We start from the raw sequence: 18,865 nt of genomic DNA on the forward strand, positions 1-18,865 counted from the left end.
CCCTACCCCCTTTACTCAACTCCCTCCCTCCCTCCCTACCCCCTTTACTCAACTCCCTCCCTCCCTCCCTACCCCCTTTACTCAACTCCCTCCCTCCCTACCCCCTTTACTCAACTCCCTCCCTCCCTACCCCCTTTACTCAACTCCCTCCCTCCCTCCCTACCCCCTTTGCTCAACCCCTTCGCTCCCTCCCTTTACTCAACTCAACTCCCCCCCCCCTCCCCTCCCTCCCTCCCTACCCCCCTTAACTCAACTCCCCTTCCGTCTCTTACTCCCTCCCTCCATCACTTGCTCCATCTCCCTCCCTCCCTCCCTCCCTTTAATCAACTCAACCCCCCCCCTCCTCCCCTCCCTCCCTCCCTCCCTACCCCCCTTAACTCAACTCCCCTTCCGTCTCTTACTCCCTCCCTCCCTCCATCCATCACTTGCTCCACCTCCCTCCCTCCCTCCCTCCCTCCCTCCCTCCCTCCATCCATCCTCTCCCACCCTCTCTGGTTGCTATGGTGTGGAAACGGCTGACTGTTTATTTCTGAAAGTCTCAAAAAACGCCAGCATGCTCTTTTTGGTGGTGGAGGAGCCAGCCTTGGGAGGGGACAGTCCTTGGTGACGGGGAGCTGGAAAACTGAAGCCGTCCATGGAGTTGGCCCGCTTCACCTTGGAACCCGCCCGCCACATTTTGGACCTGGGTGGTGGAGTCTGGGCTACCAAGCACTTCTGGTACTGGACCTGCAGGGGACACAATGGAGTCATGTTAAGCAGTGACCATAATGTCACTTTTCATGTTAGAAAGATACCATAAATGAGTCATGACTCCATGACATTCTCTACCATTTCCCTTTAAATTATTAATCATTCAGCCATGATAGCATGTATAAATTCAAGTATTTATCATGCCAGCTTGTCTACAGAAGCCATTTTGTCCATTAGTTCTCCATCACTGTGTTTCATCCTTCAGGGTGACCCCTAACTAAGTGACTCACCATGCACGCAGCCTGCACAGACTCAGAGATTATCCCTGCGTCTGGCTCACACCAGAAAACATGACACTCAAACCGCTGCGTCCCGCCGTCCACTATCACTGCAAAGGTGTGTGTATCATGCCCCACACCCAGAAAGGTCAGCAAACGCACTTGACATTCCCAAAATGGATCATCTCCATCCTGAAAGAGAAATCATAGAGAAGGTAGAGAAAGAAAGAGAGAGCGAGAGAGAGAGAGAGAGAGAGAGAGAGAGAGACAGAGAGAGAGAGAGAGAGAGAGAGACAAAGGTTTTTTAAAAAGTGAGAGAAACAACAGATAGCCAGAGAAATGTAGTAATTTCATTGGTTGGTCTGACCACCGGTGTTTACAGGTTTCCTGATTTCTCCTCCTCACCTCTCCTTTCCAGAGTGACAGGACAGTGTCAGAGATGTGGATGACGATGGGCTCCCAATCGTCACTGTCTGAGGTGTTCATGATGCTCTCTATGGCCCGGTTCAGCACCTCCATACCTGCCAGAGGATCCCACATAGAGGACCTTAATACAGCTGCTTCAGAAACAACACAGCTACAGTGACCTCCAAAAGCGAGGTAAAACCATAGATGGGCTTCTAGTGGTATTCTCTGCTCTTTTCTGTTGTGAGAGAACATGCTCAGAGTTTCAAGGACTTTTCCGTTGTACCAAACTGATTTCCTTGCCTAACTTCCAGTGATTGTTAAAATATAGGCTGATCAGCAAAGGTGTGTGATCTCAAATGAGGACAAATAGCTTGTCATCACTACTAAGAACACCTCAGTGGACCATAATAACCCAGACATAAAGCATCTGGGACCGGCTCTATGTCGGTCAGTCAGCTGGTCCGGCTAACAGCAGGCAGGCAGGGCACCTTGATGGATGCTACCGTTTTGGAGCCTGTGGTGAATACAGTACCTTGCCTAGGGACTGCCAACTGACACAGTGACCCTGAGCGCTAGCTAACGGGCGCTAGCAGCTAGCTTCACAATCACAACGTGACTCGGTGCATTTGCTGATAATAATGAGATGATGTCCTCTGTCTCTTAAATGATCCAGACCCAATTTCAAACATGCCTGTGAGTCCTGGCTGCTGTCTAATCCTCTATATCTGTTGATGAGACATCACAGATCTTGTGTTCCCCTGTTGAGTCTCAAGGTTGTTATAGGAAGGAGAAGATTGTCTCTCTTCTTTGAGCTAGTTTAATAAATCAATAGATGAAAAATGTGATGGTATTTTGCCAGTTTAATAATAGACTAGATTAGAATACAGTACCCATTGCCCTGGAGACGGGCAGGTTTCCGATGTACTGCACCTCAAACTTCTGCACCCTCTGCCTCATTGCATCCAGGAAGTCCACTGCAGTAAAAAAATAAGAATTAAAAAGTAATATGATTTACAATATTATGGAGTTGATAACTTGTATAAACTGGACATTGCTCCATTGAGAAAACCACTACAGACTGTAACTGAAGGTCTCTGTGACCTACTGTACCTTGGCGTGGCAGGTCCTCAGGGGAGATGGTCGCCATGGTGAGGGAGCGGGCCATAGATGGGCTTCTAGTGGTCTTCTCTGCCATGATCTGGACACATACACACAGACACAGCATTCACACTGGCTCACTCTAGAATGAACCTAAACTACTACGGTGGACTAAAGGGGTGTTAAACCACTTCCTATGCTTCACTCTGTGGTTACCTTTGAGCACATTTTGTGCAAAGCCGTGGCGATGGTTTTTGCTGGGGCGTTACAGCGAAACACATGGCACTTCAGCATAGAGGTGTCTTTGTCGCTGGCCACGAAGGCAAAATCTCTGGAAAGGAACAGAACACAACAGCATAGATTAACACAGAGTACAGGCATTATCTATAGGTCTGGGTTGTGGAGGGGATAGCTGACTCCCTGCTTCACCTGGTGATCTGGTACTGTATGTATAACAATATCATTCCATTTGTCACACCCTGGCCTTAGTATTCTTTGTTTTCTTTATTATTTTAGTTAGGTCAGGGTGTGACATGGGGAATGTTTGTGTGTTTTGTCTAGTTGAGGGTGTGTGTATTGTTTAGGGGGTTTTGTAGTAGGTATGGGGTAGTGTTCAGTGTAGGTGTTTAGGAAAGTCTATGGTTGCCTGATTTGGTTCTCAATCAGAGACAGCTGTTTATTGTTGTCTCTGATTGGGAGCCATATTTAAGGCAGCCATAGGCTTTAGGTGTTTGTGGGTAATTGTCTATGTGTAGTGTTTGTGTCAGCACTATTTGTCTTTATAGCTTCACGGTCGTTAGTTTGTGTATAGTGTTCGTTTCGTGTTTTTTCTCTCTTCAAAAATAAAGAAGATGTATTTTTCACACGCTGCGCCTTGGTCCACTCTCTCTCAGCAAGACGATCGTGACACCATTAGTATGACTGAGAATGGAAAGGAATTGAAAGCCATATTGAATACACATCTTCTGCACTAGTCCTACATCACTGTGTTAGCACACTGAACTAAAGCTAGCGGTGCATCAGCGAGTATCATCAGTTAGTTTGATCAAGCGCACAATCATCAAACGACTACTAAGCAACTGAGCACTGAAGACAGACAACGCAGACTATTTTTAACATTGATACTATCAGTTACTCTGGCTCATATTTTAGAAGAGATGGGGGGGGGGTGACCTCAGGCAGCGTCCCTCAGGAGCTGACAGGACCAGGCAGTGTCAGATATCAGAGGTCTATAAATACCAAGGATCCATATGGACAGACATTGTTCTCAGCACGTTAAGCAACATGGACAGGGAATGTATTGCTCTGTCACCAAGTTCTCATATCAGCAAGGGACTAAAGAGTCATGATCCTGTAATCACATATCAGAGCAAAAGCACCCAACTGACAATATACTGTAAACTCACTGACACGTAGTTAGTAAATGAAGAACTGTTCTGTGTCCAATGTGCAGTTGCTAAATGGGAAATGGGCTCGGTGAGTGTTGCCGAGGTGTAATTCTCTCTATTGTCTCTGTAACATCCTCAGTGGGTTTCCCCACTTAAAACGATCAGGAGCAACAGTGCTGTTATGTAGGCCACAGCTCTGGCACACCAGAATGTGCTGATGCCTGGGAAAGGAACTCAAATATTGAGGGAAAACACTGGAGTCAGAGGGAATAACAGATGAGCTTCCCGTCGGCATCAGCGGTGGGTCCACAAACGGTAAGATGTTTGTGTGTTTGTGTGTGCGTACAATATTCTGTATTCCATCCACAGTGGAACGGGAGTTGTTTTATGACAATAAGCCATGTCTTTTGTTGAGGTGTAATACAGTAAAGCCAGGTGTAAATGGAGATCATTTGTCACAGTGGCAGATGCGACCTTGCAGCTCGACCCTGGTTGGCACAGCAGAAAGGAAGGAGACTTGGCTAAGGCACGGGGGGAGCTGATCATTTGGACATGACCCAGCAAGCTCTCCTTGTCCATTTATCTTCACAAAGGCCCATCCAACTGTTGTAGAAAAGTCTGTTACATGAATTTACACATTGATGCATCCTCCACTCAGCTCTCAGAGGAATGCAATCATTATGGAGTTTGAGCAGAATTTACCTCAGGAAGATAGTCCATTATGATTCTCACATTTTAGCTCAATCATCAGCAGTATGGGAATAGGGCAAGACAACAGTCTGAGATGAGGCTGGGTGGGCATTTGTTGTGAGACAAGGACAGAACTGCTTGGTACATACACTGCATAAGAAATAACGGTGGATAGAAATGGAGAAAGAAATAGACGGGTTTCTTTGAACGTGCATGAGAAACATGTTGGCAGAAGCATGTTACATTATTGATGAGGCAATAATACACAGCATGACTACAGAAAGTACACCGGACCTACTGGAGCACTGAGCTTTTTTTCTTGAGACCCTGATGCAAGCTGGCAAAGTCACACATGGCATGTCAACAGAAAATTAGTTGACCAAGAAAAGAGTGATTACCTGTCTCTGTTTTCATGAGTGGCATTTAAAAAAGAAAGAAAGTTAATTATTACAACTACCTTAACTAGGAGACAAAATGGTTGTATTGCTTCATAACTATGATCCTCATACAACATAGCCTACTGTCAGTAACAATTGGGCTGTACTGACTTATTTTCCCTAGTTTCAGTCCTTCTGTATCCAGGCTGTATCACATCTGGCCGTGATTGGGAGTCCCATAGGGCGGCGCACAATTGGCACAGCGTCGTCTGGGTTGTAGGCCGTCATTGTAAATATGAATTTGTTCTTAACTGACTTGCTTAGTTAAATAAAGGTTAAATAAAATTTTTAAAAAATAACTAATTCTAATTCTCTACCCTTGTCACGTCTCTTCCTCAGGGCTATTCTATTCTACTCAGCCGGCGTCTGAGACGTAGTACCACTGACACTGCCAACAGGTCAATGCCTGAATTTTCTCCAGCAAGAACAGAGCCAAATATAACTGCCCTCAGATGCACTCAACTCCCAGTGTACTACAATAGACCTGACATGTCTGCTACGCTGAATTACCAACCAAACCCAAGGCTGTATAGCCCATATAAAAACACTCATTTATAAATGGTTTACTTTCTTCACTCAATGGAATATTTCCATGTCATCAAGTATAAACAATAACAAAAACTTTAAATAGTCTTCCCTGACCATCAACCCAAGAGCATTGTGCTTAGTTGGTTCACCATATTATACCGTATTTCAACATGTAACTTCAGGTATCAACACTGACCATAACAAAAAGAGAAGGAGAGAGGACTGGGGAGTATTTCCCAATACGTTTCCCAGGTTGGCCCACCTGCCGTTGTTGCAGCCCACGCCCCACACGCGGATGTCAATGATAGGCTGGCAGTGGAGAAGGCTGCGGTCCACTGGGTCCATCAGGCTGAGGGTATCCTTCTTCAGAACCATCATCATGTCCTGGCCCTGGGAGAGGACAGGGAGAGAGGACAGAGAGGACAGGGAGAGATGAGAGAGAAGACAGGGAGAACAGAGAGGACAGAGAGGACAGGGAGGACAGAGAAGACAGAGAGGAAAGGGAGGACAGGGAGAGAAGACAGGGAGAACAGAGAGGACAGAGAGGACAGGGAGGACAGGGAGGACAGAGAGGACAGGGAGGACAGGGAGAGAAGACAGGGAGAACAGAGAGGACAGAGAGGACAGGGAGGACAGGGAGGACAGAGAGGACAGGGAGGACAGGGAGGACAGAGAAGACAGAGAGGAAAGGGAGGACAGAGAGGACAGGGAGAGATGAGAGAGAAGACAGGGAGAACAGAGAGGACAGAGAGGACAGGGCGGACAGGGAGGACAGAGAAGACAGAGAGGAAAGGGAGGACAGAGAGGACAGGGAGAGAAGACAGAGAAGACTCTCTCAACCCCCCCCCCCCCCCCCCCCCTCACCTCTCCCCAGGCGCCCAGTGTGTCATCGCGGCCCTCTGCCTTGCTGCTGGACAGCTGCTGGATGCAGTTATTGACAGCCAGACTGCTCTTCCCCGGGATCAGCTCCTCTTCTGGAATCTCCACCCAGCCCAGGGAGCGCACTGCAAAACACTGACCAACACAACCACATCACACCACGCCAACACAACCACACCACCCCAACACAACCACACCATGTCCATGCCAACACAACCACACCATGCCAACACAACCACACCATGCCAACACAACCACACCATGCCAGCACAACCACACCATGTCCATGCCAACACAACCACACCATGCCAGCACAACCACACCATGTCCATGCCAACACAACCACACCACCCCAACACAACCACACCATGTCCATGCCAACACAACCACACCATGCCAACACAACCACACCATGCCAACACAACCACACCATGCCAGCACAACCACACCATGTCCATGCCAACACAACCACACCATGCCAGCACAACCACACCATGTCCATGCCAACACAACCACATCACATCACACCATGCCAACACAACCACACCACACCAACACAACCACATCACACCAGCACAACCACACCATGTCCATGCCAACACAACCACATCACACCATGCCAACACAACCACCCCAACACAACCACATCACACCATGCCAACACAACCACATCACACCATGCCAACACAACCACCCCAACACAACCACATTACAACATGCCAACACAACCACACCATGCCAGCACAACCACACCACACCATACCATACCAACAGAACCACACCATGCCAGCACAACCACACCACACCATGCCAACACAACCACAGACACCATGCCAACACAACCACACCATGCCAACAGAACCACACCACACCAACAGAACCACACCATGCCAGCACAACCACAGACACCATGCCAACACAACCACACCATGCCAACACAACCACACCACACCAACAGAACCACACCATGCCAGCACAACCACAGACACCATGCCAACACAACCACACCATGCCAACACAACCACACCACACCAACAGAACCACACCATGCCAACACAACCACAGACACCATGCCAACACAACCACACCATGCCAACACAACCACACCACACCATACCATACCAACAGAACCACACCATGCCGACACAACCACAGCACACCATGCCAACACAACCACAGACACCATGCCAACACAACCACACCACACCATACCATACCAACAGAACCACACCATGCCGACACAACCACAGACACCATGCCAACACAACCACACCATGCCAACACAACCACACCACACCAACAGAACCACACCATGCCAGCACAACCACACCATGCCAGCACACCACACCATGCCAACAGACCCAGGAGGGAGAGGAGTGGAGGGTAGAGGTGGGGAGTGTGTAATAATGTACAGTGTGTTCAGTATCTACAGTATATCAACATGATTCAGACTAGATAATAATGTTCAGTATTTACAGTATATCAACATGATTCAGACTAGATAATAATGTTCAGTATTTACAGTATATCAACATGATTCAGACTAGATAATAATGTTCAGTATTTACAGTATATCAACATGATTCAGACTAGATAATAATGTTCAGTATTTACAGTATATCAACATGATTCAGACTAGATAATAATGTTCAGTATCTACAGTATATCAACATGATTCAGACTAGATAATAATGTTCAGTATTTACAGTATATCAACATGATTCAGACTAGATAATAATGTTCAGTATTTACAGTATATCAACATGATTCAGACTAGATAATAATGTTCAGTATCTACAGTATATCAACATGATTCAGACTAGATAATAATGTTCAGTATTTACAGTATATCAACATGATTCAGACTAGATAATAATGTTCAGTATCTACAGTATATCAACATGATTCAGACTAGATAATAATGTTCAGTATCTACAGTATATCAACATGATTCAGACTAGATAATAATGTTCAGTATCTACAGTATATCAACATGATTCAGACTAGATAATAATGTTCAGTATCTACAGTATATCAACATGATTCAGACTAGATAATAATGTTCAGTATCTACAGTATATCAACATGATTCAGACTAGATAATAATGTTCAGTATCTACAGTATATCAACATGATTCAGACTAGATAATAATGTTCAGTATTTACAGTATATCAACATGATGCCTCTATATAATGTATTTACTGTATCTACAGTCCATCAATACTGCTCCTGCCTGACTCAAGAGATGACTCTCAAATCTTTTTAGCGGACATGGTATATGAATTCCTCTAAGAGCTGCCTAGTCTGAACAACAACAAATATATATTGATCAACGCTAACATTATAAATGTGGTCCCTTTTAACCCTTGAATAATAAATTATAGAAAGTAGTGTTAAGAGTTAAAAATCAGCTAAAATAGATTAGTATTCTCTGGAGGAGCACAGAAGTGTTTACCCCCCCCCAAAATTGGTCTTGGGTATGGATGTTATTGGTCAGAAGAAGAGGGATTTGGACCATAGAAATGTAATCTATAGAACAGGCTTGTCTCAAATGTGAAGGCCCGTTCTAAGGATTCTACTGTATTTCTATGGTTTGGACAACATCAAAGCCCACTCTACCTTGGAGTCAGGATCCATGTTGGTGCAGAAATAATCGTCCTGCCAGGAGACCCTGTGGGAGATCAGCAGAACAGTCAAATGACATGAAGGATTACTACCACGACAGCACAAATTACGCTGTTGCCTTTTCTGCATCCCTACCTGCTGCCCTGTAAGATGCTGTTCGGTATGGCGTATTATACGATGTTATAATCTAGTTCTTTGTTCATCTGTTTGTTTGTGTTTGACTTTGAAAGTAAAGCCCTTCCTTTCTGTTTGATGCTGCCTGCCTGTCTGCTCTTGATGGGGAAACAGCTGTTGAGTGGGTCATGGATGATCAAAAATAAACAGAGAGCTGTTCTGATCCCCTCACGCTGGCTGACTCAGAGGTTGTTAGACATTTACCTCTCTGATACAGCTGACTGGAGACAATTCCAAGAGGCTGCTATTCCTGCAACCAGGGGCCCAAGACTCTCCCTCTCTGTCCATTAAACTCTTTGGTGAAGCAGAGCAGGATAAGATAGTGTCCATTATTAGACCTATGCATTTCTTGATGCTACGCTCAGTGAACTGAGTTTCACTATTCTCCACAATCTCTGTCCATACAGAACATTAAGCTCCCCTGTGTCAAATGCATCCTGATTCAACACATAACCACTGCAGCAGGGACTGTGTTTATTGGTTGGCTCATTAACCTCTATACGTCACACAGGACACAGGGCCCCTCAAGGGGCTGCTAAAATAAAATAACTCCAGATAATTTAATTGTTAAGTTCTTTTGGTAAAGGCAAGGTAGCTATACATAATATTAAAGAACCTATGAACAACCATCAAGGTGATCTAAGATGCATTTGACCTAACAGGTTTGACCTTGCTGTATAGACGGGTTGGTTGTTTAGCAACAAAAATGAGGCGTGCGCAACTATGGGGCAAAACAGACGAGGTTAGCTTAGAATGTTGACAACGTGTAAACTAGATTTAGTCTCCAATGTTTATTGAAAACATAAATACATTTGCACAATGAGCACTTGTTGTCTCTCAAATACATCGTTACAGCTAGCTAGCGAATTTTAGCCATATTAGCATAGACATGACATCAGTCAAAACACCTCAAAACATGGTATCAATAAAAATATACAAGCTGAAACGAGCCACCTACGATTCCCCACAAGGCTGCTCCTTTCATTGTCGCTAGCGATATGACCATTCAGAATCATAACAAAGCACGGCTTCCGGCCACATCGATGCGCATGCAACATTTGTGATCTTGTCAGCCAACCCATCTACGCTAAAGAAACCTAAGAACACAGACGTGCCACAGATGGTTAAGACTCATCCCCAGGAACTACATCAAACAGTATTTTCCCTAATCGCTTGTATGTATTCAGATCATGGTACAATGGCTGAACTGTAATAATGATATGATGTAGTGTGGTGCTGAACTAGGGCCTAAATCTCAGAGGACTTATCTATTCCTGACTTTATCAGCCTGGGGACAAATATGACAGGCCTCTGATCAGAACACAGAGAATGGAATAGTGGGGGAAGTATTCCAGGAGGCATAGGGATATGTGATCTGCCACATTTCCAGGCCAGTGAAGCCATCATGAGCCATGGAGCCATCGAAGAGATTAAGAGAGAGAGAGAGAGAATACATCCAACACTCTAACCCTCTCATTTGATTACATCATCAACACATTCACCTAGTAGAATAACCTTCATCACACAACTGAAATGTACTCATTACTCCACCGTGGGTAGCATAATCCAGGAACAAGGCTACAGGGCTTACGCAGGTAAATGAGTGTTGGTTTGGGTCTGCAGAGGATTTTGAAAGACTACCTGTCATTTATGGAGGCCAATGGGCTCTCTGTCAGCCTTGCCCTTGATTCACGTCTGCCCCCAGCCTCCAGGCTCTGGAAAAGAGGACAAGAGACATTATTAGAGGTGTGATCCTTCCCCTCTGATGGCACCACATTCAGAATAAAGGACACAAAGTCAAACGGTGAGACTGAACTTTATTTAGAAGTTGAAGCCCTAACCTTGATGTCCGCGGCAGTGATGCCATTGATGGAGTTCTGGTCCTCCTCGGTGCTGTAGGACGGGTGCTGCCATTGGGTGGCGCCAGTGGCCACGTGCCAGTAATAGGTGCCGGTGCTGTCCCGGATGGTGCGCCACCCTGACGGTAGGTCAGAGTCCAAATCAAGGCTTGGGTCGTTCCAAATGTTGTCTGAAGAACACAGAACAGGTAGGAAGCACGATGATGACAGGTGACAGTAAGTCATCTTAATGAAGAAGTACTCAGGGCCAATATTACAGTGCCTTTTGGTGTCAAAATGTAACAGTAGTGTCAGGTCAATATTTCATTATGTTCATAATGGCGGCTGGCTCTAGCATAAACATAGCTCTTTGAGGTCCATCGTACACAGGGGGCTGCATCCCATTGGCATCAAACCTTAGCCTCACCCAATCTAAAGCCTATGTAAGCCCCACGGCTGGCCTTGCTCTCACGGCCCTGCTACACGTGACTGGCAGAGGAGAGCACAGCAGGGCGTGTGAGATCCTCTAGCCACATGATAAATCTACCAATTACCAGAATAGAATTCAGAACAGTCCCTCTGCATCACACAGGGCTGGCTGGCAAAACTAGTGTCTGAGGCTCGGCTCCTTTGTTTTCCCCTAACACTGAATATGCGATGGGACAGATTTGTGTTTGAAAGGGCAAATTAATATGTAAATCAGGAGATCAATTATTTAAAATGTGCAGAGAGGAGTAGAGACATAAAGACTAAATTAAAAGACGTGATGGGAGAGAAAAAGACCTTATGCTCAGCAGACGAAGAGTGATTTCTTTGGACACTTCAATATAGTTTGGACTAATTCTGCCATTAACTCAATGTGCTTCGCTCGAATGAGAGCTGGGTGAATGGAGTGGTGAACAACAACAACAAAAAGAGAGAGAACGCGAGAAGTGGGTCAGAAGTGACACAAGGACTGCATCCTAAATGGAACACTATTCCCTATGTAGTGCACTACTTTTGACCAGGAACTACATAGGGAATAGGGTGTCATTTGGGACAGGGTTGCCTGGGCACGGGTGTTTCTCTCTCAGCAGCATGCCACAGTTTTCTCGCTGTTATCACGGAACGAGAGAGAAAGAGGAGCTAAACCAAATAGAGGCTAAATCAAAGAGTCTAAATCAAATAGATGCTCAAATAAATAGGTGCTAAACCAAATAGAGGCTAAACCAAATAGAGGCTAAATCAAAGAGGCTAAATCAAATAGATGCTAAACCAAATAGAGGCTAAATCAAAGAGGCTAAATCAAATAGATGCTAAATCAAATAGGTGCTAAATCAAAGAGGCTAAATCAAATAGGTGCTAAATCAAATAGGTGCTAAATCAAATAGAGGCTAAATCAAAGAGAGGCTAAATCAAAGAGGCTAAATCAATCATGCAAAAACCATTTATGCCAGTTTTTCTTTAAGTCTGGTCTGTCATTTATTGCTAATTTTACATGATTTCATGCCTTGTACATGTCATCCACATTCATCTCGCTGTTTAACCCTGGTCACCCTTGTGTCTGACAATGAAAAACAACACCACGCATCCCTGGGATAGACAGCATGAGAAGATTAGACCCAGGAACAGATCAGCTGAACCCTGTTACAGGGAGAGAAAATCAATGAGACAACAGTGTTAGAGAAAGATGAGAGGCAGAACTCTCCAGGCTTTATAGGGGGGTTTATAGGCAGGCGGACCTCCTGGGCATGGGGCTAAGGACTGGACCAGCCTCTGGATGACACCACTATTCAGCAATTTTCACCGGCTGATTGATGGGTCAGTCAGTGCAGCATCTTCGGGGGATGATGAAGCTGTGTGCATAATTATAATTCATCTCAGCCCTGAGAACATGGAGGAGACAATTTGGCACAGAATTCTCCCACCTTAGCCTGCCTTCTCCCACAGAGTTCTCCCATCTTAGTCTGCCTTCTCCCACAGAGTTCTCCTATTTTAGCCTGCCTTCTCCCACAGAGTTCTCCCATCTTAGCCTGCCTTCTCCCACAGAGTTCTCCCATCTTAGTCTACCTTCTCCCACAGAGTTCTCCTATGTTAGCCTGCCTTCTCCCACAGAGTTCTCCTATTTTAGGCTGCCTTCTCCCACATAATTCTCCCATCTTCGTCTGCCTTCTCCCACAGAGTTCTGCCATCTTAGCCTGCCTTCTCCCACAGAGTTCTCCCATCTTAGCCTGCCTTCTCCCACAGAGTTCTCCTAATGTAGCCTGCCTTCTCCCACAGAATTCTCCCATCTTCGCCTGCCTTCTCCGACAGAGTTTTCTTAATGTAGTCTGCCTTCTCCCAGAGTTCTCCCATCTTAGCCAGTCTTCTCCCAGAGTTCTCCCATCTTAGCCAGTCTTCTCCCAGAGTTCTCCCATCTTAGCCAGCATTCTCCCACAGAGTTATCCTAATGTAGCCTGCCTTCTCCCACAGAGTTCTCCCATCTTAGCCAGCCTTGTCCCACAGAGTTCTCCTAATGTAGCCTGCCTTCTCCCACAGAATTCTCCCATCTTAGTCAGCCTTGTCCCACAGAGTTCTCCTAATGTAGCCTGCCTTCTCCCACAGAGTTCTCCCATCTTAGCCAGCCTTCTCCCACAGAGTTCTCCCATCTTAGCCAGCCTTCTCCCACAGAGTTCTCCCATCTTAGCCAGCCTTCTCCCACAGAGTTCTCCTAATGTAGCCCGCCTTCTCCCACAGAATTCTCCCATCTTAGTCAGTCTTCTCCCACAGAGTTCTCCCATCTTAGCCTGCCTTCTCCCACAGAATTCTCCCATCTTAGTCAGTCTTCTCCCAGAGTTCTCCCATCTTAGCCTGCCTTCTCCCATGTTATTACCAATGAGTCATACAGGGAGGGATTCTAAGAACTAGCATCAGTGAGACATAGTAGTGCATGACAGTTCTAAAGGAATGGATATTTTCTGCTTTAAAATATAATTGTACATTACAATCCAGTAGGTTTACTATGTACCAAGTATACTTGTCACCAACCATTACTGTATATCACAATGGCTGAGGCTGTATATAGCCTTGCCTCCCAATTCTGCTCCTTGAGATCAGAACAATGGCTCTGTGTGATGTAGCCTAGTCCTAATCCTGAGTCTGTGTGATGTAGCCTAGTCCTAATCCTGAGTCTGTGTGATGTAGCCTAGTCCTAATCATGAGTGTGTGATGTAGCCTAGTCCCAATCCTGAGTCTGTGTGATGTAGCCTAGTCCTAATCATGAGTGTGTGATGTAGCCTAGTCCTAATCCTGAGTCTGTGTGATGTAGCCTAGTCCTAATCCTGAGTGTGTGATGTAGCCTAGTCCTAATCCTGAGTCTGTGTGATGTAGCCTAGTCCTAATCATGAGTGTGTGATGTAGCCTAGTCCCAATCCTGAGTCTGTGTGATGTAGCCTAGTCCTAATCCCTGATGCACAGGTGGGAGATAGGTTCTTGCTGCTACGCTGGGTTCTTACTGCTACGCTGAGTTCTTACTGCTACGCTGGGTTCTTACTGCTACGCTGGGTTCTTACTGCTACGCTGGGTTCTTACTGCTACGCTGGGTGCTACGCTGAGTTCTTACTGCTACGCTGGGTTCTTACTGCTACGCTGAGTTCTTACAGCTACGCTGGGTGCTACGCTGAGTTCTTACTGCTACGCTGGGTGCTACGCTGGGTTCTTACTGCTACGCTGAGTTCTTACTGCTACGCTGAGTTCTTACAGCTACGCTGAGTTCTTACTGCTACGCTGAGTTCTTACTGCTACGCTGAGTTCTTACTGCTACGCTGAGTTCTTACTGCTACGCTGGGTTCTTACTGCTACGCTGGGTTCTTACTGCTACGCTGGGTTCTTACTGCTACGCTGAGTTCTTACTGCTACGCTGAGTTCTTACTGCTACGCTGAGTTCTTACTGCTACGCTGAGTTCTTACTGCTACGCTGGGTTCTTACTGCTACGCTGAGTTCTTACTGCTACGCTGGGTTCTTACTGCTACATTGGGTTCTTACTGCTACGCTGGGTTCTTACTGCTACGCTGGGTTCTTACTGCTACGCTGGGTTCTTACTGCTACGCTGAGTTCTTACTGCTACATTGGGTTCTTACTGCTACGCTGGGTTCTTACTGCTACGCTGGGTTCTTACTGCTACGCTGGGTTCTTACTGCTACATTGGGTTCTTACTGCTACGCTGGGTTCTTACTGCTACGCTGGGTTCTTACTGCTACGCTGGGTTCTTACTGCTACGCTGGGTTCTTACTGCTACGCTGGGTTCTTACTGCTACGCTGAGTTCTTACTGCTACGCTGGGTTCTTACTGCTACGCTGGGTTCTTACTGCTACGCTGAGTTCTTACTGCTACATTGGGTTCTTACTGCTACGCTGAGTTCTTACTGCTACGCTGGGTTCTTACTGCTACGCTGGGTTCTTACTGCTACGCTGAGTTCTTACTGCTACGCTGAGTTCTTACTGCTACGCTGAGTTCTTACTGCTACGCTGGGTTCTTACTGCTACGCTGAGTTCTTACTGCTACGCTGGGTGCTACGCTGAGTTCTTACTGCTACGCTGAGTTCTTACTGCTACGCTGGGTTCTTACTGCTACGCTGAGTTCTTACTGCTACGCTGGGTTCTTACTGCTACGCTGGGTTCTTACTGCTACGCTGAGTTCTTACTGCTACGCTGAGTTCTTACTGCTACGCTGAGTTCTTACTGCTACGCTGAGTTCTTACTGCTACGCTGGGTTCTTACTGCTACGCTGGGTTCTTATTGCTACGCTGAGTTCTTACAGCTACGCTGGGTTCTTACTGCTACGCTGAGTTCTTACTGCTACGCTGGGTTCTTACTGCTACGCTGAGTTCTTACTGCTACGCTGGGTTCTTACTGCTACGCTGAGTTCTTACTGCTACGCTGGGTTCTTACTGCTACGCTGGGTTCTTACTGCTACGCTGAGTTCTTACTGCTACGCTGGGTTCTTACTGCTACGCTGGGTTCTTACTGCTACGCTGGGTTCTTACTGCTACGCTGGGTTCTTACTGCTACGCTGAGTTCTTACTGCTACGCTGGGTTCTTACTGCTACGCTGAGTTCTTACAGCTACGCTGAGTTCTTACTGCTACGCTGGGTTCTTACTGCTACGCTGGGTTCTTACTGCTACGCTGGGTTCTTACTGCTACATTGGGTTCTTACAGCTACGCTGGGTGCTACGCTGAGTTCTTACTGCTACGCTGAGTTCTTACTGCTACGCTGGGTTCTTACTGCTACATTGGGTTCTTACAGCTACGCTGGGTGCTACGCTGAGTTCTTACTGCTACGCTGGGTTCTTACTGCTACGCTGGGTTCTTACTGCTACGCTGGGTTCTTACTGCTACGCTGGGTTCTTACTGCTACATTGGGTTCTTACAGCTACGCTGGGTGCTATGCTGAGTTCTTACTGCTACGCTGAGTTCTTACTGCTACGCTGAGTTCTTACTGCTACGCTGAGTTCTTACTGCTACGCTGAGTTCTTACTGCTACGCTGGGTTCTTACTGCTACGCTGAGTTCTTACTGCTACGCTGGGTTCTTACTGCTACGCTGGGTTCTTACTGCTACGCTGAGTTCTTACTGCTACGCTGAGTTCTTACTGCTACGCTGGGTTCTTACTGCTACGCTGAGTTCTTACTGCTACATTGGGTTCTTACTGCTACGCTGAGTTCTTACTGCTACATTGGGTTCTTACTGCTACGCTGAGTTCTTACTGCTACATTGGGTTCTTACTGCTACGCTGAGTTCTTACTGCTACATTGGGTTCTATGGGAGACTATGAGAGACTCTATTCCAATGGCTCCATCTCTATGGGAGACTATGAGAGACTGTTCCAATGGCTCCATCGCTATGGGAGACTATGAGAGACTCTATTCCAATGGCTCCATCTATGGGAGACTCTGTTCCAAAGGCTGAGAAACAGCTTCTATCTCCAGGCCATCAGACTGTTAAACAGTCACCACTAGCCGGCCTCCACCCAGTACCCTGCTCTCAACCAGTCTCCACTGTAAAATGATTTCCAATAACAGATTCAATGTGCTGTGCATTTAATTCCCATGGTAAGTGAATAGTATTGATTAAACCTTTTTTTCGATGTTGACACAGTACACAAAATAGCCCTTGTTTACCTTTTGCATGGATCTGTAATGGCTTTCCTTACTCAGAGGGCTTTCTATTGAATAGTGGAGTCCATGAAGTCCATGAAGTATTGGTGTATTCTCTCAACACTAATGATACAGGAGAGTAATACTTGGCCATTTCAGTTGGCCATTTCAAATGGTGATCTCTAAAGTAATGCCCTTATCATGCTACTTTCACCTAGTATATAATCTTCTCTATATATCATGGCTTTTGATCTACCGAAATATTGAATTATCTGATGTCAGTGAAGCCTCCATTACCACCTACATTGTAGAACTGAGGCCTCTGTCCTGGAAGGTGATAGGGTGGTTAATGTTCCAATCACACAGAAGGGAAGCTACACTTGCATTTCTTCCTCTAGTGTTGGGAGTAGAGAGCAGAATGCACACTAGGGAAAGTTTGAACTTTCAGGAGACGGAGGGAGAGAGAGAGAGAGAGAGAGAGAGAAACAGAGACATAGACGGAGACGGAGAGAGACAGAGACAGAGACAGAGAGACGATGTTAGTGAATTATTGATGAGTCCCAGAGAGTGAGTCTGCAATGCGTGATCAGTTCCTATAGCAACTACTTCTCTAAATCAGCTAATCAAATAAGCTAAACGGGGTAGAGAGATTTCACGTGATATTGTTGTGTGAGCTGTACATGTACATTAGATTGATGCATGAGGATGAATGTGACTGATATTTCCGGTACCGGCAGAAACTAGCTAGTCCTCTATGCGCCGTCAACCATTGCTTTGTCAGCATTGCCTTTCCTACTGTGCAGTAATGGATGCCAGCCTGCACTTGAGAAGTATTCTCAAGTATCTTGCTTCATCAATTTTGTCAGGCTTTATTTACTCGTGGACCTCGTTCAAATACCTCAAGTCTCCTTTGAGACTAGTGGATGTAAGGATGCAGTGACTTTATGGAGGAGGAGCACAGTACGGTCCTCACCCCCTTGTCATTGTCACTGATGACACCAGTGACCAAAATAAATCATGGCCTATCTAATCTAGATGCAGATAGACACTGGAGTCTCTCAACACACGTTTGGACTGAGCCTGTTACCAAATAACTCCCAAATGGCCAATGAAGACTGAGCTCCCCACAAGGCTGTAAACAGCTGTAATTAAGCAGTGATTGCAGTTGGGTAGCTCTCATCTTTCTCTCTGCCCAGAACTACCCCTTACACAACCGAATGGGGAATGACGGACTGGGACAGCTTAACAAATGGAATATTGAGGGGTAATGGGATTTATAAACGAGAGCAGTGGAGGCTGCTGAGGGGAGGACGGCTCATAATAATGGATGAAATGGAGTCAATGGAATGGTATCAAACACATGAAACCATTCCATTGACTCCATTCCAGAAATTATTCTGAGCCGTCCTCCCCTCAGCAGCCTCAACTGAGAGTGATGCTTAAAATTAGATCAAAATAACAGAATATGTTACAGAATACTGTAACAATGTAAGAAAACACCCTGCTGTAGACTAGAGACAAGAAATTGCATTATGCAAAGAGAGAATTAAGCAGAGACTATAAATAACAGTAATATGATAAACTGCAGAGCGAGAGAGAGAGGTACATCTGGAGGAGAGAGAGAGAGAGGTACATTTGGAGGAGAGAGAGAGAGAGGTACATCTGGAGGAGAAAGAGAGAGAGACAGTGAGAGAGAAAGAGAGAGAGAGAGAGAGAGA

General features: G+C 45.9%; 2 protein-coding genes across 2 annotated transcripts; one reads left to right on the forward strand and one right to left on the reverse strand.

The window, feature by feature from the left end:
- Positions 1 to 498: 498 nt before the first annotated feature.
- Positions 499 to 6,602, reverse strand: LOC120021112 (amyloid-beta A4 precursor protein-binding family B member 3-like). The gene is made up of 10 exons (XM_038964751.1): positions 6,594 to 6,602; positions 6,382 to 6,531; positions 5,780 to 5,907; positions 4,951 to 4,956; positions 2,691 to 2,805; positions 2,487 to 2,574; positions 2,267 to 2,350; positions 1,374 to 1,489; positions 981 to 1,160; positions 499 to 726 (listed from the first exon to the last, which is right to left on the reverse strand). The coding sequence occupies exons 1-10, from the start codon at positions 6,600 to 6,602 to the stop codon at positions 499 to 501; spliced, it is 1,104 nt and encodes a 367-aa protein (XP_038820679.1).
- A 17-nt stretch (positions 6,603 to 6,619) lies between these two features.
- On the forward strand, positions 6,620 to 7,783 carry LOC120021113 (histidine-rich glycoprotein-like). The gene has a single exon (XM_038964752.1). The coding sequence runs from the start codon at positions 6,620 to 6,622 to the stop codon at positions 7,781 to 7,783; it is 1,164 nt and encodes a 387-aa protein (XP_038820680.1).
- The last annotated feature ends 11,082 nt before the right edge of the window (positions 7,784 to 18,865 follow it).

Source organism: Salvelinus namaycush, chromosome 26 (assembly GCF_016432855.1).
Source record: "Salvelinus namaycush isolate Seneca chromosome 26, SaNama_1.0, whole genome shotgun sequence".
Classification (NCBI taxonomy): domain Eukaryota; kingdom Metazoa; phylum Chordata; class Actinopteri; order Salmoniformes; family Salmonidae; genus Salvelinus; species Salvelinus namaycush.

Excerpts from the sequence above, each read along its gene's own strand:
- LOC120021112 (XM_038964751.1), bottom strand. Across the intron at positions 2,351-2,486 it reads TGAGGACCTGCCACGCCAAG|TGGACTTCCTGGATGCAATG; the intron begins GTACAGTAGGTC and ends TTTTTACTGCAG. Across the intron at positions 1,161-1,373 it reads TGTCACTCTGGAAAGGAGAG|GATGGAGATGATCCATTTTG; the intron begins GTGAGGAGGAGA and ends TTTCTCTTTCAG.
- LOC120021113 (XM_038964752.1), top strand. The coding sequence starts at position 6,620 with ATGCCAACACAACCACACCATGCCAACACAACCACACCATGCCAGCAC.